Genomic DNA, 24,611 nt, shown 5'->3' on the forward strand with positions numbered 1-24,611 from the left:
AGTCTTTTTAAGGCATCATACAAGCCTGGAATATTAATGATTTCCTTGTTTTAGAGCTGCATATATGAATGTATATCTCTCCAAATGGAAGTTATCAGAATGTTGCTTATTTTTGGACCTTATGATCTGAAAGTCCTTGTAGCTCTAAAATTTGGTGAGTTCCCTTGAGATCCAGGACCCAAAGAGATTCATGTTCATAATGTGCAGTTCTCTCAAATCTGAAGGATCAATGATAAGCATAGAAATTGATCATCTTTTATAGGAATTGAGGTTTAGCAGATGGAGTGTTCAGAGACTTGTTGAACAGAATGTTCATATAGACATAGACATAGTAGGTGCATACACCTACTGGTAATAAAGAAGAAAGGAAGCTTTTGTGGCTTTTTGACATTTGTGGCTGCTAGGGCTTTCAGATTTCATTTAAAAATATTTATTTATTTATTGAGAAAGAGAGAGAGAGAGAGAGTGCATGAGAGGGGGAGAGGGCAGAGTGGAGGGAGAGAAGGAGAATCCTCAAGTAGACTGGTATTCATGGAACTGGAGATCATGACCTGAGCCAAAATCAAGAGTCACTTAACTGACTGAGCCACCCAGGCACCCCCCGATTTCATTTTTCAAAATAGCTTTATTGAGATAAATTTTATCCATTTGAAATGTACAATTCAATGGTTTTTGGTATTTTACAATATTAATTTTTTAAAAGTTGTGATTATAATATGTATAACAAAATTTGCCATTTAAACTATGTTTTCAGACTACGGTTCAGTGGCATTCATTGCATTTACAATGTTGTGCAACCATCACCACTGTCTATTTCTAAATAGTGATGAAAATCTGTTCTTTTCATCATCCCAGACAAAAATTCTGTAACCATTAAGTAATAACTCCCATTCCCCCTCTTCCAGGTCCTGGTGACTTTTAATTTGCTTTATGTCTCTATGAATTTGTCTAATTCTGAATATTTCATACAAGCAGAATTAAACAGTATTTTTCCTTTTGTATCTGGCTTTTTTCTCTTAGTGTAATGACTTCAAGATTCATCTGTGTTGTAGCATGTATTAGAAATTGATTCCTTCCCCCCCACCTTAACTTCATTCCTTTTTTAAGGCTGAATATTTTCCACTGTATGAATATATTACATTTTGTTTATCCATTTATCTGTTGATGGATACTTTGTTGGATTTCATTTTGCTGTCTGTGGAAGTAACAGCCATCCCAGGCATCTAGCAGTGAAAACCAGAAGTTTTTGCAGGCTTTGATTATGTATTAGCAGCCTGAACAGAAGGATACGAAGACAAGAATTGGGCTTAGTTTAAAAGATACTGTCCAGTGTTACTGTTTTGTGGGATGATAACCATGATAGTTTGATAGAACTAATGATTTCATAGTTCTCTCACTATTTTACTTGGTTATTTATTCATTTTTAGGGCATGGTAAATTAAGGATAAAAAACTTGGTACAGATAGCAACTTTTGAAATGCAAAGAATTACCATAATCACAATATATATGGGTGTTAATACCATCTTTCATTTAAGAATAGGTTAAATTTGCAACGATGTGGATGGAACTAGAGGGTATTATGCTTAGCGAAATAAGTTAATCAGAGAAAGACAACTCTCCTATGATCTCCCTGATATGAGGCAGTGGAGATGCAATGTGGGGGGATTGAGGGGTAGGAAAAGAATAAATGAAACAAGATGGGATCGGGAGGAAGACAAACTAGAAGAGACTCTTAATCTCACAAAACAAACTGAGGGTGGCCAGGGGGAGGAGGGGAGGGAGAGGGTGATGGGGTTATGGACATTGGGGAGGGTATGTGCTATGGTGAGTCCTGTGAAGTGTGTAAACCTGGCGACTCACAGACCTGTACCCCTGGGGCTAATAATACATTATATGTTTATTAACAAAAAAAAGAATAGAGGTTAAAAGGGTGCCTGGGTTGCTCAGTTGGTTAAGCATTCAACTCTTGGTCTCAGCTAAGGTCTTAATCTCAGGGTCATGAGTTTAAATCCTGCACTGGGCTCATGCTGGGTGTGGAGCCCTAAAAAAAAAAAAAAAGAAAGAAAGAAAGAAAGAAAGAAGGAATAGAGTTTTAAAAACTGCACAAATTTTGAATGTCATTCATTCAGTAGATGTTTTTTGAGCATCTGTTCTTTGCAGGTGCTGTGTCAGATGTGAGGGATAGGTGGTGGACAGTTCTATCATAGTCCTTGCCCTCATGGACTTTAATTCTTTAAATAAAGAATTAAATAAAAAATTCTTTAGATAAAGAATTACAGAATGGACTAGTTTTCAGTTCCCTTTTTTCTTCAAAATTAATGTCTACATTTAACACGGTAATTTCTGTCTTGAAAGCTACGATTGTCAGTGTACGTCACAGTGGCATTCCTAGAATTGAGGAAATATAGTAATCTATTTATTTACAACTGTGTTAAGTGCTTTGAATGGACAGTAAATGATCTTATTAAAAAGTGTGTGATGGGGGACTTGACACGTTTGAGGTCTTTGGGAAGGCAACTGAGTTCTGAAGGGTGAATGGAATTATTGAGGGGAAAGAGTTGTCAGATGTGGGAAAGAGCTTTCCAGTCAGAGGGAAGAATGTGTGACAAGCTTTTGAGCCTGAACGAGTATGGAGAATTTGAGGAATAATAACAACAGCTAACATGTACTGATGACTGAGCTCATATTAGGTACCAATTACTGTCCTAAGTTCTTTATTTTATTGATTATGAATGCCAGGCATGGAGAAGTGAAGTAATTTGCCCAAGGTCACATAGCTAGAAGGGTAAGGCTGAAATTTGTGTTTAGGCTCCTCTGCTTCTAAACTGCTATGCCTCCTATGAGATCACTGTTAACACTAACATGCACAGCAAGGAGGAGAGAAACCAGAGAGGTAGGCGGGAGGCAGATCATATAAGCCAGTGGTTCTCAACCCAGGGTGATTTTGTCCCCCACAGGACATTTGGCAATGTGTGGAGATATTTTTGTCTGTCATAACAGGAGGAGGGATGTGCTACTGGCATTTGTGAGTAGAGACCAGGGATGCTCATACATATCTTACATTGCACAGGACAGCCCCCCACAACAAAGAATTATCTGGCCCAAATAGTCAATAGTTGAGAAGCCTGTTACAGGTTTTTATAGACTGTATTTAGGATTTGGGTCTGTGTCCTAAGAACAATGTAAAAACATTGAAGGGTTTTATGTAGGGGTATGACATGATCAGATCTGTGCCTTAAAAGGGTGACTTTAGTGCAGATTAGAGATTATAACAGAAAGGACATTAGTGGATGTGGGGAGATGAGTTGTGAGACTTGCAGAGGCAGTGGGGGCGTGGCCCAGAGGGATGGCAGTGGGGAAGGTGAGAGATAGTTGGGATGGAGAAGTAGTCAGTGCTCAGTGAGTGGCTGTGTTTGGGTAGTAGAGAGGGGAAAGTTTGGATTGTGCCTCTGGGTGGTGGTAGGGAACATTTGAATGGGCAGGAGTCTTGGAGAGGGAGGACCATGGATTTATGTTGTATGTGTTGTATTTAAGGTGCCTATGAAGCATCTAAGTGGAGGCTGAAGAGGCAGTTTGTGGATATGGATCAAGAACTCTAAGAAGTCTGGACTGTAAATAAACATTGAGACCTGTGAGCATGTAGAAGAAGGTGATTAAAATCATTAGTGTGGATGAAATTTATCTAGGGGGGAAGTGTAGAGTTGAAAATAGTCACTCCTCAGGCTGAGTCCTACAGCACTCCAGGATTTCAAGGTCAAGTCTTGAGTCCTTCTTAATTCTGACACTTTTTTGGTCATCCTTTTGTGCTTGGTTCAGATTGTTCTATGCAAATCGGACTTGTCTGGAAAGCTTACTCCACAGGAGGCATAATTACTCTTTTTAAGATGCTTTTGAGCGTTCTCAGTGGTGATACACAAAAATTTATAAAAAATTATGAAATGTAAATCAATTTCTTAGAGTTATGAAGAGTGACTTTTTTTTAATTTCTCCCCAGTTAAAATTCAAAGTACAAATTAGACAGAGTCTTTGAAAGAGTAAATTTAAATTGTTTTTAGTCATTTAGAATTCCTTCCAGGGGCATTAGTGCATGAATTCAGCCAATTCCCATTGTGTGCAGACCTTTCTCCATTTTTTTTCCCCATTCACTCCTAGAACTAAGTTAGAGCTCTGACTCTGTGATGGCCAGCATCACTCTGAATATCCTGCTTTTCCTTGATTTGTTCCTCTAACCAGAATTAACAAGACTGAGTTTTGTATCAGTGTGATTGAAGAACACTGGGTATAGCATTCCGTTCTTATAATCTTCACCATTCCTGTGACTTAGAGGAATTTAGAGAAAAACATTCAAATAGCACATCAGTAACCTAAATGTGAAGACATTTTTGGCAACACCCTTTTTGTTCCCCCAAAGTATTTCTGTGGGAACTATGATTCATATTTTCCTTTTTGGTTAGATATGTCACTGCAGATCCAGAATTTCAGTTCTCCTGAGCTGTGTATTTATTAGGTTGTGTTCAATCTTAAATTTCCTCTCTCATTCCAAAAGACTATTTTGCTATCAAAAGGTCTCTGAGTAAAAGGAAGATTAAGTTGTTTGACATCAGAAGAAAATGGCTTAGGGGGGCGTGGGTGGCTCAGTGGGTTGGGCCTCTGCCTTAGGCTCTGGTCATGGTCTCCAGGTCCTGGGATCAAGCCCCACAAATGGGCAGCCTGCTTCCCCCCCCTTCTCTGCCTGCCTCTCTGCTTCCTTGTGACCTCTCTTTCTGTCAAATGAATAAATAAAATCTTAAAAAAAAAAAAAGAAAATGGCTTAAAATACCTAGATTTTTATCTAATTCATATAGGTGTTTGTACTAAAAAAAATTTATATAGTTGGCTTTTGACTACCAGAAGCTTTTTAAAAAGTAGTTAACCATAATTATAATGTAAGATCTAATTAAGAAAAATGGTACCTGAGATTTTCTACTAAAGGGAAGTTGCTAAGAAGTTGAATAATGACTTTGTTAGTCTGGAAACCATAGCAACACAATAAATATTATTTCTCTTAATTGGTGTTTCAGGGTTCTTTTGGCGTGAGTGTCATGGAAAAATAAACAAAATTAAACACAGTAAACTCTGAGCCTTAGCTACCTGAATTAGTCATTTTCCTTGAATGTTTCACTTTCTAGAACTTTGTATTACACATTTCTTGAAATTAAAGCATAGTCTGTAAAGATACAGATTATTTTTTGTATTTCTTACACCAGTTGCATGGGCTTTATATTATGGGTATACATGCAAGCTGGCAGCTCTGTACTTGGCTTGATTAAGTGTGTTTCTATCAAATTATGAAACTTAAAAATTTTTTTAAACATTTATTTATTTATTTTAGAGAGAGGGAGAGTGAGCATGCATATTGGGGGTGGGGGAAGGGAGAGGAAGAGAAATCCTCAAGCAGACTTCCCACTGGGCATGGAGCTGACACTGGGCTAGATCCCAGGACCCTGAGATCATGACCTGAGCCTAAATCAAGAGTTGGCAGCTTAACCTACTGAGCCACCCAGGAGCCCCTCAAATTATGAAATTTTAATTTGCCTCTCTTGAAAAGTGTTAAAAGATCACAGTAGGACAGAATTTTAAAGCTAGAGGTTTCCATTCTTTTAAAGGCATTTAAGTGTGTGTTTTCATGTACTTCTCATTGAAAATATTAAAGGCAGGAAGGTTTTGATAATAGTTTAACTACCCAAGAGTCTCCCACTCAACATTAACTGATATCAGTGTTTTGTGATAATTGCTTCAGGTTAAAAAAGACAAGGAAGAGAGAAAGACAATATTATAAACAAAGTTTAGGACCCCTTTTTTTATTCCTAGGCCTCGCTTTCCACCCCCCTTTACCCAACAGTGAACCACTATAATAAAATCATAAGATTTCCTTCCTGTCTGTGTTCTAAAAGTTCGACTGTGTATCTCCATAAACAGTGTTGTTTTATGCGTTTTTGTGTTTTGTTTTCTAAGTGCTCAATAGGCATGTGGGTGTGAAACAAGTAGAACCATGTGAGAAGCGGCCAGATTAAGTTTAGTATGGCTGGAGAGAGGTTGGGGAAGGGGAGGAGATGATGCTGGAGAGACGGTTGTAGGGTCAGTCATGAAGGGGTTTGTGTGCTGAGGAGTTTAAATCTGATTTTGGAAGCTGTGGAGGAGCTATTGAAGAGTAAAGGATTTTTCAGATTTGATTTGTAGCACAGTTGCTTTAGCCACCATATGAAGAATGACTGGTAGGAGGCAGAGAACTAGCTAGGAAGCTGCTGTGGTCATCTTGGCAAGAGGTGCTGAGAGCCTGAATTAAGGCAGTAATAGTGAGAATGGAGAGGAAAGTTTGGGTGGCAAGAATAATAAAGAGAGAATCTTGAAAAGAGCTATGTAGTTGAGGTTTGATGAGTAAATGTTGGGGGAGGGTAAAAAAGAAGGAGGAGACTTACGATGATTCTTCATCTCAGTTTTTGGGTAACTGGACAGTTACCAAGGAATATAAAGAGGAAGAGGAAGTTGAAGGGAAAGATTATAAATCCAATTAGTGATACATTGAGTCTGAGGTGCCAGTGGGACCTCAAATAGCCAGTTGGATCAGGACTGTGGGAGAGAAGTCTGAGTTGGACATAAAGATTTGCAGATAATCAGTATCAAGGCAGAGGTTGGGTGGGGGGAGGTGGAGCATGGAGTGAAAGCGAGATCAAGCCAGACACTTTGGAGCTTTGGACCTCATGATAAATTCAGAGGAAGAGAGGTTGGAGAGTCAGGGGTAAAAGTGGGCAATTAGTTTTGCAGATAGCCAAGAGATGAAAATTTTAAAAAGGAATTGAGTGGTTAGGGATTTTGGAAGTCCAGAAAGGACAAGTGAGGTGTAAGAATAGAAAAATCCTATTGGTAGTTAGAGGTCATTAGTGACTTGCAGGAGCAATTTCAGTAAAATGATTTGGGCAGAAGCCAGAATGCAGTCATGTGGAGAAAGTAGGAAGTGAGGAAGAGGTGTAAGAAAATTTGACTATGAAGAGAAGACAAGGCAGAATAGAACCAGGATGGGGTTGTTTGTTTTTATTTGTTTTTGAAAGATGAGAGGGAGTTTGAACCTATATAATGAGAAGAACAAGCCAATAGAGGAGAGAGTGAAGATGGAGAACAGAAATCACATAGTTGAGGCAAGATCCTTGGGGAAGATGGATTTCACATCATTGCATGGAATGTGTGTATTTGTGTATGTGTGTGTCTCAGGAGGGAGATGTTTATATACGTTTTATACTTATGTTAAGTTGCATAGCTTATAATTCTCTTCCTTTGAATCTTAAGATGATGGATTCAAAATACCTTTTTTTAAAAAGATTTTATTTATTTATTTGTCAGAGAGAGAGAGGGAGAGAGAGAGAGCCTCTGAGCGCACAGGCAGGCAGAGCGGCAGGCAAAGGTGGAGAGAGAAGCAGGCTCCCTGCCGAGCAAGGAGCCTGATGCGGGACTTGATCCTAGGACCCTGGAATCATGACCTGAGCCGAAGGCAGCGGCTTAACCGACTGAGCCACCTAGGCGCCCCTCTTTTTTTCTTTTTTTGCAACCCAGTGTGGGACTTGAACTCACAATCCTGAGCTGAGATTGAGTTGGATGCTTAACTGACTGTCCACCTTGGCACCCATGTTTGTTTGTTCGTTTGTTTTAATTTATTTGAAAGAGAGAGAGCACAAGCTGGGGGGACGGGGCAGAGGGAGAGGGAGAAGTAGAGTCCCCACTGAGTGGGGTGCCCAATGCAGGGCTCGATCCCAGGACCCTGGGATGATGACCTTAGCCAAAGGCAGACAGTCAACGGACTGAGCCACCCAGGCACCTCAGCAGGATTGGTTTCAGTTGAGTTTCTTATTTGGAATGCCACTGGGAGCCACAGTGAGTTTGTTTTAGCTTGTTCTCCTAGGTTTATTTTACCAAAAGAGTAGCAAAATCCAAATTTGTGTAAGGATGCTTTTGGGCATTGGACACCACAAAATACATTATGGCTAATTAATTGTATTTTATTTTGGGATGTTTTACTTATTCCTTGGCGTTTCAGGCAGAGTAATTCAACAGTATGTATGTAGTATGGAATAGCAAGGGTAGGAGGAGAGTGGGAATGGAGAAAGTGAAGTTAGAATTAGGAAATGAAGTATTCTAGCTGGAAGTGGTAAGAACCTGAGAGGGGGTGTCTCTTGAAATGGAAATCAAAGGTGGTTGGAAATGGAAAATTAATAGATATTGTAAAGGAAGATTTGGTTAGGAAATATGAGTCCCTGAGACCTTGGATCTTGAACAAGTGTGACAAGAGTTCCATTTCTGGAGATCGGAAGAGAGGGAAGAAGAGGTCTCTGCAATCTATGTTTGATTTTTTTTTTTTTTTAAGATTTTATTTATTTACTTGACAGAGATCACAAGTAGGCAGAGAGGCAGGCAGAGAGAGAGGGGGAAGCAGGCTCCCTGCTGAGCAGAGAGCCCCGATGCAGGGCTCGATCCCAGGACCCTGGGATCATGACCTGAGCTGAAGGCAGAGGCTTTAACCCACTGAGCCACCCAGATGCCCCTATGTTTGATGTTTTAAAGAACTGCTAAACTGTTGAGAATAGTGGCTGTACCATTTTACCTTCCCAGTGGATAGTGTTCTGATTTCTCCACATCTTTGCCAACACTAGTTATTTTCTGTTTAAATTTTTTAAAAAAATTTCAGCCATCCTAATGGGTTTGAAGTATCTCACTGTGGTTTTGATTTGCCTTTCCCTAATGGCTAATGATGTTGAGTATCTTTTTATGTGCTTATTGGCCTCTTGTACATCGTCTTTACAGATGTCTATTCAAATCCTTTGTCCATTTTAAAATGGAGTGATTTATATTTTTTATTTCATCTCATCCTTTTCTCTTTTCTGTCTCCCCAAGTATGTATGTATGTATGTATGTATTTATTTATTTTCAAGACCTGATCCATCACCCACCTGTATTGGAGTCATCAGCAGGGCTTTTTTTTTTTTTTTTAAGATTTTGTTTATTGAATAAAGAGAGGGAGATCACAAGTAGGAAGAGCAGCAGGCAGAGAGAGAGGGGGAAGTACGTTTCCTGATGAGCAGAGAGCCTGATGCGGGGCTTGATCCCAGGACCCTGAGATCATGACCTGAGCAGAAGGCAGAGGCTTAACCCACTGAGCCGCCCAGACGCCTCCTCCCCCCAAGTTTTTATTTAAATTACAGCTTCCTTGATGTGGCTTCTTCTCTCCCTCTAGTTGTGCATTTTGTTCTGTCAGTTCTCAGGTCCATTTTATGGGTATTCAGAATGATTTGGTAGTTACCCAGTTGTGTTCTAGGGATAGGCAAGCATAGGGTCCATATAGTGCCATCTTAGCTTACAAATCCACTTTGTTTTCTTAAATTCCAGAAGAGCATAACACAAAATACTGATATAAAGGAAAAGCCCTTAATGTACAAGTACTCAAACCATAGTATGTGGTTAGTTCTCAGCTTTCCTAGAAGTTCTTCCTAGAGAATTTAACATTTTTTTTTTATTTGAGAGAGTGTGCAAGCATAAGGAGGGAGGTGCAAAGGGAGAGGAAGAGGAAATCTAAAGCAGGCTCCAAGCTCAGTGTGAAGCTGGTTGCGGGGCTCAATCTCATGACCCTGAGATGGTGACCTTAGCCAAAAATCTAGAGTTGTATGCATAACCAACTGAGCCACCCAGCCCTCCCTTCGAAGTTCTTTTTCTTTTCTTTTCTATTTTTTATTTTAATATTTATTTATTTGAGAGTGAGAGGGAGAGAGAGAGTATGTGTGCACAGGTGAACATGCAAGTGGAGGGAGGGATAGAGGGACAGAATCTTCAAGCAGACTACACTCTGAGTGGGGAGCCCGATGTGGGGCCTTAATCCCAGGACCCTGAGATCATGACCTGAGCTGAAACTAAGAATCCAATGCCCAACCGACTGGCCAACCAGGTGCCCTTAGAAGTTGTTTTTTATTGATCATTGTACGATTGCTAATTATTAGTTATAAAGCAAACAGCCTACAAATTTAGTTTTCTGAATTAATACAACCTAAAGCAGTTTGTTCCAGGGGTGATCAAGTCCCATGATTTTTGTTATTATTTTATTTTTCCATTTGCCCCAAGGATTTAATGGAAATGGATTTAATTCTATTCAAATATATCTTTACTTTTTGTGTTATCATTTTCACTGTTCTAAGAAGAATACATTTCTATACTTATATGATTGCATATTTCCTTTAATCAGTCTTAATATGCCTAATATTTGAAAGCATAATGATGAGGAAAAATTTTTAGAAACGAGTCCATTGACCTACTTGATTTCACAGGTAACTTCTGAAACTGAATTTCCAGTTCCTAAATTTTCCTATTAACTTTATTTCAAAAGTTTGAGTTATATCAGCTTAAAGACTCTACAAGTACCTAAATGAATTAGGCTCCTGAATAATTCTGATTTCATGCCTTATACGAGCTTTAACTTTTTTTGTATGGGAAAATACATAGCATAATTTACCATTTTAGGGGCGCCTGGGTGGCTCAGTGGGTTAAGCCTCTGCCATCGGCTCAGGTCATGGTCTCAGGGTCTTGGGATTGAGCCCCACATCAGGCTCTCTCCTCGGCAGGGAGCCTGCTTCACCCCCCCACCGCCTTCTTCTCTGCCTGCTTGTGATCTCTGTCTGTCAAATAAACAAATAAAATCTTAAAAACATAATTTACCATTTAAATCATCTTTAAGCATACAATTCAGTGGCATTGAGTATATTTACATTGTTGTGCCGCCGGCACTGTTCTCCATCTTCAGAACTTTATCATCATCCTATCTGAAACTGTGTACCCATTAGATGAAAATTCCCCATTTCTCCTTCCCTCCAGCCCCTTGGAAGCACTGTTTAACCTCCTGTGCCCATGCCATTTGATTATTCTAGGTGCCTCAAATACGTAGAATCATATAATATTTGTACTTTCACATTTGACTTGTTTCGCATAACTTAATGTCTTCAAGATTCATCCATGTTTTAACATGTGTCAGAATTTCCTTCCCTCCTGGAATTATATTCCACAGTTTATCTATTCATCCATTGATGGACATTGGGTTGTTTATACTTTTTGGCCATTATGGATAAGGCTGCTTTGAACATTGGCATACACATACCTGTTTGAGTCTCTATTTTCAGTTCTTTTGTGTATGTACCCAGCAATGGACTTATCAGATAAAATGGTGATTCTATGTTTAACTTTTTTTTTTTGCCAACTCTGTTTTAAACTTAATTTTTTGTGATCCTTTATTCTTATGTACCATTTATTTTTTATCTGTGAGTGTGTGTAAAATGAATATGTAGAAATCACGCAGTTGTGTTTGGGGAAAATGCTAGTATTACTACCTAGAAGTATACTTTTTGTATCTATTATTTATTTTAAAATGCATTGATAGGGGTGCCTGGGTGGTTCAGGCGTTAAATGTCTGCCTTTGGCTCAGGTCATGATCCCAGGGCTCTGGAATCGAGCCCCACATTGGGCTCCCTCCTGGGTAGGGAAGCCTGCTTCTTCCTCTCTCACTCTCCCTGCTTGTGTTCCCTCTCTCGCTGTGTCTCTCTCTGTCAAAGAAATGAAAATCTTTAAAAAAATGCATTGGTACAAGTATAGAGTACATGTTTTGTCTGCTGGATTGGAATCACTTTTTGCTTTTCGCTCTCCTACTCTCAGTACTGCTTCAGATATCTGACAATATGTGGAAAAAATACTAAGATTAAGTACTTTTAAATCCTGTTTACCTTTTTAAAGCTTGTTTAGTGGCCTTCTTCAGTACCATCTCCAAGGAAGGCATATCTGAGTTTGGATAAAGTTGGCTAAGGAACAAAGGGAAGGGCATTTTTGTGGCTCCAAAGCCCATGTTCTTTCTGTTACACAGCAGCCAGGTTCCCTTTCCTTTTGTTGTGAAAAAAATCTTATCAGAGAGTAGATTTCAATTATCATCATTTAGGTTAGGTGAGAGAAAACTGGTGAGCTGTTTTAGCATAGAATGTACAGAATTGGTCATCTATCTTGGAAGGATGAAATGGGCATTCTCGGTACATTTCTAAAGAAGGCTACAAGTACAAAGCTAGTAACATGGAAATGACAGCCCTACACATTGCTATGGCTTTGCTGAAATTAAAAAAAAAAGTTCAAAAATTTTCTCCAGAAAAATGATACTTTGTATTTTAAAAATGTGTTTGCTATCTGCTGAACTTAGCCTTGAAGTATTTTTCTATAAAATGAGAACTCTAGTAAGAAAGCATTGTCTACCTGTAGTCAGAGGGGTAAAGAAGGTAGGAACAGCTTTTTAAAAGATAAAAGCCAGTGAAAAATTCATGTGAGAAGATTCATTGCTCTGGTCATGTTATTGTTTAGAGTTTGAGGTTGGCAGATAGTGTTTAGGGCTTTTGTTATGAAAAGGCCAGCGAGGCAGACTGGGAAAGTGCCAAAATTGGGGGGTTGAATAAGTGTTAACCCTTAAGCTGTCTCCTCTTCTTAGAAACCTGCTGGGACCTTGCCAGGGAAGTCAAATTGCTCTCTCCTGCATGCTCCTTCCCTTAGTGTTGTGGGTCCGTATTTCTCAACTAGATTGAGGACTTCTCTGGGGCAGAGATGTCATCTTACCCTGTATTTTCAGCACTGAACATAATTGCTTCTGTGCGGTAGACCCTTTCAAACACTGGCTGAGTCTCTTAACCTGAGACTTGGGCATAAATAGAACAACATGGGAGAAGCAGCTATTGTAGTTATTGGGGGAGATCTGAATCAGAGTTAGGATGTGGCCGAGAACAGAGGAAACCACTGTCAGAAATCACTGAGATTTTTAAATTTCATGTGGTACATCAGGCTGTTTTCCTTGTTTCATTTCCTCGATGCTTTAGTCCATGGCCTGAAATTCGTTTGTTTATTTAGCAGACATCGATTGAGACTTGGACGTTGTGGAGGTGACAGAAGAGTGTAATTTTGTTTTGTATTTTTAATATTTTTTTGAGAGAGAGAGTAAGCACTCTAGTGGGCACAGGGAGAGGCAGAGCGAGAGGGAAAGAGAGAATCTTAAGCAGCCTGCTGAGTGTGGACCCCGATGCTGGGCTCCATCTCATGACCCTGAGATCATTACCTGAGTTGAAGAGAGGCTGAACGGAGCACAGTGAAGTCCCGGATGGAGGTAGGTGGTCTGCCGCTGTTTATGGGGACCGAGTCCTGGGAAATCAGGGGGAGATCTGACTGGGAGGAACCTTATTTCTCTTTGAGCTTTTCTTCTCTCTTCTCTTTGTGCTAGTCTGTGGAATTTTGCTTTAACTGCAAGGAATGGGAGCCAATGGAGGGTTTTACACTACTTAATGGTAAAAATCAGAAACGTGTTTTGAAAGGCAGAATGGCAATCCTGTAACATGTAGAAGGGAATTATAGGGCAGCTTCTGGAGGCAGGTAGATGGATTTGAAGGCAGTTTAAGTAGTGTTCAGTCAAGCAAGAGATGAAGAGCACCTATTGTATAATTTCACTGATATGAAATTTCCAGAATGGGCAAATTTGTAGAGACAGAAAGTAGGATTAGTGGTTTCCAGGAGGTGGGAGGAAGGGGAATGAGAAGTGCCTATTAATGGGCATGGGCTTTCTTTTTGGGGTGAAGAACATATCCTGGAATTAGGTGGTAGTGGTAGTTGTGTAACCTTGTGACCGTAGTGCTGAAAACCACCAAACTGTCTAGTTGTAAGTGGTGAATTTGGTAGTATGTGATTTGCATACCAGTTTAGAAGGAGAAAGATATGAAGAGTTCCTGGAACAGAAACAGCATAATGGCCATGGGGGTGAGAGAAACCCAGCAGTAGAGAATTGGCAGTACTCTGAGACTGGATATTGGCAATGTCCAAAATGAAATAGAGGCTGGTTCTGAAGTTTCTAATTTGTATGATTGAATTGATAGAGAAATTTTGGAAGAAGCTAGTTTGCAGAGACATAATCAATTGTGTGAAATGTTTTGCATGTGGAATCAAGGCAAGCAGTTAAAAATAAAGGCCCAGATTTCAGGAGAGACTCTGGGCTAGAACAAAGAAAGGAGTATACAAGAGCTGACTGAGGCAGTTGCACAGCTGAGCAAGAGGGTATCTTGTCCTCCCACCTGCTATGGACAGTTATGTCCCATCTGCTCCTTACCCTCGCAGCTGGTGTGCAGGTTGTTGTTGTTCGTAAATAAAGCTGAATCTGTACATTACATTTCAGGCAGAGGCGAGACTGGCAGCAAAACGGGCTGCCCGGGCAGAAGCGAGAGATATACGCATGAGAGAACTGGAGCGACAACAAAAAGAGGTAATCAGGGGGTGTGGGGGTGGGGGTATGATCCTAATTTTGTGTTAGTCTCAAATAAATAGTTGGCTAGTTTCCTTCTGAATAAATCTGGTTCCTCTTGAAAAACTGGGAATAATATAACCTAATGTGTATTTTTTAATAAGCCATTCTATGTCAGCAAATTAAGTGCAATAGTGCAAACACATAAACAGCTCTTACTATACATGGTAGCAAGTTGTTATGGTGTGATAAGTGCTTTACTTGTATTAGCTAAAGTCAGCTTAGAGATGATGAATTTATTTACTATAGTCCTGTCTTAGAGTTTAGGTTAATTATATTATGATATCTACATAGTAAAACACTGTGAAGCCATTTAGTCTTATAGTTTGTTTTTTTTTTTTTTAAGATTTTATTTATTGATTTGACAGAGAGAGATCACAAGTAGACAGAGAGGCAGGCAGAGAGAGAGAGAGGGAAGCAGGCTCCCTGCTGAGCAGAGAGCCCGATGCGGGACTCGATCCCAGGACCCTGGGATCATGACCTGAGCTGAAGGCAGAGGCTTTAACCCACTGAGCCACCCAGGTGCCCAAGCCTTATAGTTTTTAAGTATATTTAATAATGGAAGAAGACATTCATGCAAGAAAATTAAAAAAAAACCCTCAACAGTTTTAAGACTGGTAGGACTCCCATTGTATGTTACAAAAACTAGTATCATATATAGGGTCAAAACTACTTAGAAAGAAATGATTACTGTCAATGTTTTGGTTTGTCAGTGGTGGAATTAATTAGTTTTGTTTCTTTCTTAATGCTTTTCTGTAGTTCATAAATTTCAGTACACTTTTATCATCAGAAAGAATAGTAAAAAATAAAACAGGTGTATAGAAATTGGGCTGCTTTAAAATGAAACAAATAATCTTTTTTAATTCTTTCCTTCTGACATCAACCTGACTCTGAAAATTCACATAAAAAAAATATTTCTGATGCCATATTGGCATGAAGGGGGGAGAGCCTGCAGGATATTCTTAATAGTATTAAACACTATTTTCATGTTGGTGGTGGACTTCTGCTAATGGGTTAAAGAGAAGTGTATATAGATTTTATTCACAGCTCAAAAACTAAACCAAAAAAACAGTTTATACCTATGTTGCTATTTTTGTTTTTGACATCATATATGGTTTCAAATACTGAATGCAGTTCTTACACTCCTAAAATTATAAGGAGATTGTTGCTAAGTAAAAGTTCCATTTCCTCTAAACTGCAGAGAGCCATATATTTCTTCATTGTGGAACATATTTAGCTTAGTAATTTTCTGTCTCTTGAATGTACAACTTACATTAAACTAAGGATCACTGGTCTTCAGGGCAAATTTATAGGATTAATCTAAGACTTTTCAGACATGCAGTATGTTGGAAACTTGAGCTGATGAAACTTTTGCATTTGTAGCACTCTCATTATTCCTTTGATCGGAAATGGGGACAGATTCAGAAGTGGCTGGTAGGCCAGGATTGCCTGCCCTGCATGTTGTGATCAGTTGCTGCAATAATGCAATCTTGAAGTAAAACATTGACTAATAGTTTGCCAAGTAGGAGTGTTTGGCATGTTTGAACCTAAAGGTCAGAGAGTGTCTCTTCTGTCTGTAGTGGACCAAATGTGTACTTGGAGTCCACCCATTTTCTGCTGTAGTCTACAGCCTCACGCTTCTGTCATGAATGCTCTTGACCAAGAAAGATTGAGTAAATAGATGTGTTTTCTGTCTCTGAGTTTGTTCTTGTCTCCCTCAAATTTGTCCTCCTCTCCTTTCCCTCTCTCCTTCACTCCCTCCTCCCCTCTTCCCTCTCCCCTCTTCCTTTCTCTCTTTAAAAAAAAAAAAAAATTAGGTAGAAATGTCCTCATTGGAAGACGAACCAAGTCGTTCTTTAATTTTGTATGAAAATTACTCTTATGTTTTTTCACTTCTCTCAGTTCCTTTTCGAATCTTCTACCACTACTACCAGATTTTTAGCTACAAGAGCAAATTGTGAACCAGTAAAATACTAGTTATTGGGAATCCTTCCTAAATTTGAACTTTTTTCTATGTTGCTAATTTCCCTAGTTGTCTCCTATTACAGAGGTTCTTCATCCATGTGAACAGGCTTGGGAGATGGAGCAGGAAGCCTTAAAATCTCATGCAGACTTTTGAATATATGTATATTTTTAAGTGAACACCAGATTCTCAAGGTAGTCTGTGATCCCTTAAAGGGCTAGGAACCACTAATGGTTGTTAAATTTTTATAACCAAATTCTTTCTACAGCAGCATTTTGAAGGACAACCAGAATTAAAATATTTATGACTATAAAAAAATATTTATGACTGTATTGACCTACAGATTTAAAACTTTATCATACTTCTCATTGTGATATTTTAGAAAGGAGAGAAAGACAATGTTTGGTTACTTACAATTAAGTGATTCCTCATGAATGTGTTTGTTACTTTAGAGTAGAATCTGTCCTTTCTTGTTACTAAAGCTAGCCTAATTGGTTTTATTTCAAGTGTCTTCTGCATGAAACTGGTTATCTTACTGTTGATTCATTAAGAACATTTTTTATGAATAAAAGAAATCACTTTTGCTTGTAAAGTTTCCATGGAAATATTAGTTTAATTTTTAAAAATTATGTATCATAGTTCTAATTTAAATTGCCTGAGATTTTATTATCTTAGGACACACCAAAACACTAAGAAGAAAAGCCTATATTGAAAATCTCATGTTTAATTCTTCTATTCCAAGGCCATGAAGATAAAAACATAGTTTTTATCTCTGTGAAATGTATGCAGTTCAGGAAGTGAATGCACTAGATTTTCATGAAGGGGGAACATTTTCTGTTTGGAGGCTTAGAATGCAGATGGTACTAACTCAAGTCCTGAGTGATAACTCAGACTCACAGAGAATATGGACGGGGTTTAGTTTCAGATGGCAATAATTATCACTTAACCCCTTCTGACACTTGGTTTTTACTCTTTTCAAACTAATTTTTCCTTTCACTTCTCAGCTCATCTGTCTCTCTGGCTGCATTCTATGAGCCTATAGTAGAAGTTGGCATGTTATAATCACAATATAAGATATAAAGAACAGTAAATTTATAATAAAATAACTCATATACAAATAATGGGATTGTCAGTTATTAGAAGGAAAAATATACCTGTGTTAAAAATTTCTCCTAATTTTCACACTTTCTGGGTGTAGGGGTGGGATGTTGGGGGGTGTGAAGAGGAAAAGCCATGGCATGAGACTCAGGAATGAAGTAACAATGAGGGTCTGTATGCCAGCACCGTGCCTGGGCTGTTTACATATGTTTCCATTTTATAAGATAGGGACCACCATCTCCGTTTTACAGATAAGGTGATAAAGGATGGGTGGAGTCAACAACTTGCTCAGTCATTGGCAGAGCCAGAATTCAAAGGTCAGAGAGCACGCCATACCTGCTAGTGAGTTGGAAGGTGAGAGGACCAAGACGAAAGGGCCCAAGTCTTTGTAGGCCTCCAGATAGTCCCAGTGAGGCTGGTGTTTCTGTTTTTAAACTGAGCGTCTCCATCAGCAGCGTGTTGGTGACCTGGAGGAGAATGTGCGATTTCTGAGGTTTCCGAATTTGAAACTGAGGGAATGGCTACAGGCTTGACTTAAATCTTACTTGTTGACAGAGAACAGGGCCAGGTGCCTTCAGGGGGCTGTGGTCTTCTTTCAATAAAATCGCTTCATCTCCACATGAAGTGAATTTTTAAAAGCAGATTACATTTCATTGCCATGAATTTAAAAGTATCAAAACAATTTTCCAGAAAACCTTGAACAAATATACATCCATTTTTTAAAAAAATGATTTTATTTATTTATTTGACAAAGAGAACACAAGCAGTGGGAGAAGGAGAAGCAGGCCCCCCACTGAGTTAGAGCCTGATGTGGGGCTTGATCCCAGAACCCTGGGATCATGACCTGAGCCAAAGGCAGATGCTTAACCGACTGAGCCACCCAGGCGCCCCTACACATCCATTTTTTAAGGCATTGTCCTGTTTTTTTTTTGTTTTTTGTTTTTTGTTTTTGTTTTTTTCTGCTTTGGATCCTTTATACTACTGCTGACTTTCAGGACAATGAAAATAGATTGTTTCCCAGACTGTGGAAAAGAAGGATAGTCAGCCTTGTAGTTGGTACCTGGAAACACGGTTACCGAATTTTTTTCTTTCTCTTGGCCCCTGGTGCTGTTAATTGAGGAAAAGCCAATTGGCAATTTAAAATACTATTCTAGAATACCTGGGAAATGAAATTGCTTGTTCTTTCAGAGAAGGAGAAATCTTTGAGTAAAATCTAGACTAGCTGGCTATTGTCTTCATGTTCTTGTTATGTCACAGTGTAGATTTAGCTGGGGTAGGATAGTCTCTTTATGGTTTGGTGGCCTAGGGAGTCAGAGGATTTGAATGCTGGTCCCAGCTTTATGTCTTTGAGGATTCCTACTTAATCTTTTTGTGTTGCAATTTTCTTTACTTTAAAATGAAGGGATCAGACTGTATAATCTCTAGGGACCTTTCTAGCTCTTAAAAATAGTTCTAGGGTCTTTTTCTTTCTCTTTCTCTCATGTTTGTCACTGTGCATAAGTAGTCAAGGTAGGGGCAGTAATTCACAAGTACCTAAATGCCTGCCTTTTTATATAAGAGTGGTGCAACATGGCAGCCTCTTAGTTAAATATGTGCTTTGCGGTTTTTTGGTATAATGAAAATTTGCTTTGAGCTCGCCTTACTGTTTGTATAGTAGCCATCAGCCATATGTGGGTAATTATGTTTAGATTTAAATAGATTAAAATTCAAAATTTAAGTCCTCAGTTGCACTTCTAGCATTTCAGGAGGTCAATAGCCACGTGGGGCCGTATTAGCACAAACAGAACATTTTCACTTTGTCACAGAAAGTTCTGGTGGACAGTGCTGGTTTAAGGTGTAGTTTATAACTGGAATAAACTGTATTCTTGCAGTTCACATTAAGTGGCCTCTATGGAGTCTTCTAAGGTCTTTTATGGCCAGTTTTTCCAAATGGGGTGAAAAAATAAGTTATTTAAGGTATTTTTATTAAGAATTATTTTTATAAGTAACATAATTAAAAATAAATATGAATTCATCTGTTTTTGCTGCATCTTTAATGGACTTTGGTTTTTAGAGGTAGAATTTTAAAAAGTGCCCTTGCGTGGTAGGTGGAATGAAAAAAAAAAGGGTAAAGGAAAGATTGAACATTAAACAATGTATGTTGCCCTAGTACCCCAAATAAGACTGTGAAGAGGTGTGTAGAATTAGGCTGTGTGAATAGCGCAGGGCTCTACAAAGCTAATCAGCCTAGAACTGGTTACAACTCAATAAACTGTACGTACTCAGCTGGTTTTATGCACATGCTCCCAAAACTTTTGCGATATATAACCTGATGGGGAAAAGGAAGAAATTTGCTTGCCTTCTTGTAGATTACCTGTGTTTGTTATATAACAAAATTGTAAATCACTGATGAGCTCCTAAAGTTCAGAATACTCTGTTGGATATTGTATCACTGAATCATATTGGTGCTTATAAACAGACTTCTGAACAGATTTGATCACGTGCATCAGTGCACACAGCAGATGACAACCAGGAGTGTTTTTGACGGATGCCGAAAGATCATGACCAAAATAAGGCATTAGGTTGTAGTGTTTCTGTGGAATTACTCTTTCTGTAATTTGAAATGGATGATTGGACATGACCACATCTGTTTCTTCCACCTGTGTAGTGATCATGCTGTAGTGTCACGTGGTGTTTAGGTATTGATTCATTTTGGAAAAGGCAGCGTTGATTAGCTAGGAACCCAGCTGGACAGTCGGGTGTAGATTCTTAGTGCAAATTACTTTAACACTTTGGACTTTGAAATTCTGAAAGATCAGAAGTTCCTTACTGTTGCAGTTGATTAGACTCTAGGAACTAGTCATTGGATCCCACAGACAGAACTTAATGCTCCATTGCTAATAGCTGACTGTGGAAAAGTTTACAGTTGCATTTAATTTGGTCAACTGTTAGGTTGTGGTCATCATTTGGTTTTTGTTTTTGTCCCCCCCCCCCTTTTTTTTACCGTTTTCATGAGGCATAGCTCTTGAAATAACTTTACCAACTCTAAATGATTTACATAGTTTCTTCTATTTATAAGTAGTTTTTCATATTAACAACACAGGGCCGGTATTTTATTTAGTTATTCTTTTATTTTCCAGGTAGAGGGGTCCAAGAAAACAAAAAAATTCTTTTGTAGTGAGCACAAAATTATGACCCCAATTTTTTTAAGTCCTGAAACTATCTTTGTAATAAACATTTCTTCTTGCCTTGCATAAATGCACATTCACAGTGAAAAAAAAATAGATAAAGCTTTACTTTTAATGCTGAACTCAGTTTCTGTTTGTTAAGTATACTTGCTTATTTTTATCTTGGTGTATTGAGCTTTCCTGGTCGTTTATAGATTACAATTTAGAAGTGGTCAGGCACACATACACAAGATTATAATTATTGCTACTTTCTTTCCACCTGAAGCATGTGGCTGTCCCAGACCCAGCTTTAGAAGCTGAGTTGTCCATACCTGCTTGCTATAAGGAAGATGCTGCTGTGCTCCTAACTGATTGCTCTTTGCACAGTTGTTCTGATAGCCCTGTGTTCAGTGATTAACTCTCCATGTATTTTCTCCTTTCCCAGGAAGATTCAGAAAGGGCCAGGTATTCCCACCGGTCTAGTCATCATCGACCTTATCTGGTTTGTAATAACCAATGAACTTGCCCCTATACTTGCCCCTCATTAACTTAATGCCGTTACCTGCAAACTTATGCCATGTTTGTTTTTGTTCTTATCAGGGAGTTGAGGATGCATTGTCCATTCGAAGTCTTGGCAGTCACAGGGTTGGTATTTTAAGTTGTCTGCACCATGATAGCAAAGCTTGTATGTTTGAGCTTTCTGCAGCATTATTGCCTGAACAATCTGACAGTGTTCATATTCCTTTACCTTTAAAAAAAAAGAGGAAATATTGGCAAAGTCCTTTCATTGGAAAGTGATCTTTCTCTTAAATCATTGCTATAATCAATATAAATCAATTCTAAAATCATGAATATTTTAAACTATTAACATATGTATTACTATTTTTTGTGGAAAAGGAACTTTGATTTTGAAAAATTGTCTCAAAATAATAAGATTGATTCCTATGGAATGACATTGTGTAGTTTGACTTTCAGATTTTCCCACTTCCATATTTTTAAAAATAACTTTATTAAATGGGTAATAGCTTTGGTGCTTGGTTGACTAATTATAGTTTTATTACATGGAAAATTTGAGCTACTGATTTGAAAAATTCCCTGCTTATCATATTTACAGTAATCACCATATTTCGACATTTTGATTAACATTTTGTAGTATGTCTCACCTTTTTAGCATTCATTGCTATAAATCAAGGTAAATGAGAGTTCGTTCATTGAAGTCTTGTATATTGTGCCAAGACACTGATCTTCTTTTAAAGAATTGTGTTTGAAACCTTAAAGCAATGCTTTTAATTTGTGCATTGACAATATTGATATGCATATATATAGATTTTTCATCAGTAAAACGATCTTTCATGTTGAGGTCTCTATTGGTTAACTTTCCCTAAGTCTAGTTTTCTTCCTAGCTTGTGTAATATATAAAAGTACTCTATAATAACCAAGTGTGATCTGGTATATCAGTTACAGATGTGTTTATAGTCTTAAATAGTCCTTTGCTCTAGTCATATTTCTTATTGGTGAATGTAATCTACTTTCTCTTTTTACAATAAGTTAGTACACTTGCTTTTGAATCATAAATATTTTAGTTAATTGCAAAAGTTTAGATTTATAAGAATATTAACAAGTCTCAGTAATCTAATCAGCAACTTGAATGATTTTACAGGAGAAACATTTTTGAGATAATAAATTCATCCTTCTTCTACCTGGAGATTTTTTTTCTCTTTAAACACTTCGAAAAGAATCTTACAGGGAGTTAGTCAATAAAAGCTTAAAAGTTGAGTGTTGAGAGTTTGAGAACAATCTCTCCTCATTTAAAAAAAAATTATGGCTTTTTCCTTTGCTTTCCATTATAATGTTCATAGTGTGAGGTTTCACACAGTTATCATCAAGCTGGTTATTTATAATTTTCTATGTGGTGTCAGGGAAACTTGATTATATATTGGTTATATTAGTTTAACTGAACAGTAAAACCATCTAAATTTGACCTAATTTAAGAATCTATTTTTTTAATCATTTAAAAAAATATTTGAGAGAGGGTGTGCACGCATGAGAGAGAGCGTGCATGCACGAGAGAGAGAGAGAGAGAGAGAGAGAGAGAGAGAGGTGTACAAGCATTGGTGGGGAGGGGAGCAGAGGAAGAGGGAGAAGCAGACTCCCCACTGAGCAGGCAGCCCAACGCAGAGCTCAATCCTGGGATTCTGGCCAGGATCATGACCTGAAACAAAGGCAGATGCTTAACCGACTTAGCCACCCAGGCGCCCCTAATTTAGGAGGCTTTAAAACAAATCTGTAAACAAGCACAAGAGAAATTAAACCTGCAATTAAGCTAATGAAGAATTGGTTACCATGGGGGGTCTATAAAGTAATGATGATGATTTTCTTTTTATGGAAATTTTATCATTAAATACATTTCAGATAAAAGTAGAACTCTCACAGCATTTTATTTCACCGTGGTAAGAGTGAAAATTTGCTGCTATGGTAAAGAGTAAAGCTCCCAGTATTTTAAAAAATCTGTTCGTGAACATGAATATTAATAAAAATTTTACACTCTAGAGGAGACTTCAGTACGTTACTGCGTGTGAGTGTATATCCAGCACATTTTAAATAGTTAGATTTCCTGGAAATAAGTCTGAAAGCTCACTAATAACATTGTTTAAAAGATATAATTGAGGGGGGCACCTGGGTGGCTCAGTTGGTTAAGGGTCTGCCTTTGGCTCAGGTTATGATCCCCGGGTCCTGTGATAGAGATCGGCCTTGGGCTCCCTGCTCAGCGGAGAGTCTTCTTCTTCTGCCTCTCCACCATCCCCCTCCCGCTCCTTGTTTCCCCTCTCTTTCTCAAATAAGTAAATAAAATCTTTAAAAATAAAATATAATTGAGGTAAGATTTTTTGTTTGTTTTAAGTAGATAATATTGGGAGTCCCAATTTTCATCAGATTATGTCATTTTTCTTTTTAAAATTTTAAGTAATCTCTGCACCCAGTGTGGTTTTTGGGCTTGCAAGAGTTGCATGCTCTACTGACAGAGCCAGCTAGGAGCCCCCAGATTATTTACTTTTTAAATAAATAATTACCACAGATGCCTGGATGGCTCAATTGGTTAAGTGTCTGCCTTCAACTCAGGTCATGATTCTTGAGTCCTGGGATTGAGTCCCGCATCAGGCTCCCTGCTTAGTGGAGAGCCTGTTTCTCCTCAGCCTCCTGCTCCCCCTGCTTGTGCTCTCTCTGTCTCTCTCTCACTGACAAATAAAATCTTTAAATAAGAGTTTAAAAGAACAAAAAATAAAAAAATAACTACCACATACATTAAGCTGTATTATGTAGACAGCTTTTGTTCTCTTTTAAAAATAAATGTGATGGCCTAAAACCCTGACCTAAACTCTATTGGGATTTGCTCTATAATTTGGGAGTTTTGGTATTTCTTTGCCAGTTATTTTTTAAAATGTATGAACTATATATTTAAAAAGTCTAACACTTCTGGACCCTGTATTGGATGTATGGTCATAGTAGTACCTGGATTTGAGGCAGATGTATTTAAGGTTTTCTGCCATATTCTTAGGGCTTCAGTCTTTTTTTTATCCAATTAACTTCAGTTAATACTTTCTTGAGAGATGGCCTGCCAGAAGGTATTTGGGCTGGAAATGGTGTCCATGCTATAAACATTCTATAAAAAATAAAAAGAGCAAAGATAGTTCAAGACTGTGAATGAAAGGTTTGGGGGCAGGAGGATGAAATCAAAGCTCTGAGCTTAGAATTTAAACAGTTTGTTTCTTCAAAAAACAGTCTGCCTGTAAAAAGCATCTTACAAATGCTTTGTCACTGCTTTTTATATTGAAATATGAGAGGACCGTAAGGTAGAGGTCCAAAATTAGGAAATTGAGGCCATCTTGAACCAGAGCAGTAGGAATACATTACAGTTTCTAACTGGTGCAGATTTTTACTATTGTATATATTAGCTCCCCTTAAATTATTAATACGCTTAGTATAATTTAAACAAATTTAATTTTAATATGCTTGTAATTTGTGTTTTGT

The 24,611-nt window shown here is 38.2% G+C and overlaps 1 protein-coding gene across 24 annotated transcripts in view; it reads left to right on the forward strand.

Annotated features, from left to right (window-relative positions):
- LRRFIP2 (LRR binding FLII interacting protein 2) overlaps window positions 1-24,611 on the forward strand; it is a 107,881-nt gene that overhangs the window by 24,962 nt on the left and 58,308 nt on the right. For 15 of the 24 annotated variants that reach the window (XM_032861233.1, XM_032861232.1, XM_032861249.1 and 12 more), the window contains 4 exons: window positions 14,253-14,339; window positions 15,762-15,812; window positions 21,031-21,087; window positions 21,186-21,230. In XM_032861233.1, coding sequence (XP_032717124.1) covers window positions 14,253-14,339; window positions 15,762-15,812; window positions 21,031-21,087; window positions 21,186-21,230 — 240 coding nt within the window. The remainder of the gene's footprint in view (window positions 1-14,252; window positions 14,340-15,761; window positions 15,813-21,030; window positions 21,088-21,185; window positions 21,231-24,611) is intronic. The other 9 variants (XM_032861251.1, XM_032861253.1, XM_032861255.1 and 6 more) reach the window with 3 other exon arrangements.

This window comes from Lontra canadensis, unplaced genomic scaffold (genome assembly GCF_010015895.1).
Source record: "Lontra canadensis isolate GAN:19392208 unplaced genomic scaffold, GSC_riverotter_1.0 scaffold20, whole genome shotgun sequence".
In the NCBI taxonomy this organism is placed as follows: Eukaryota; Metazoa; Chordata; class Mammalia; order Carnivora; family Mustelidae; genus Lontra; species Lontra canadensis.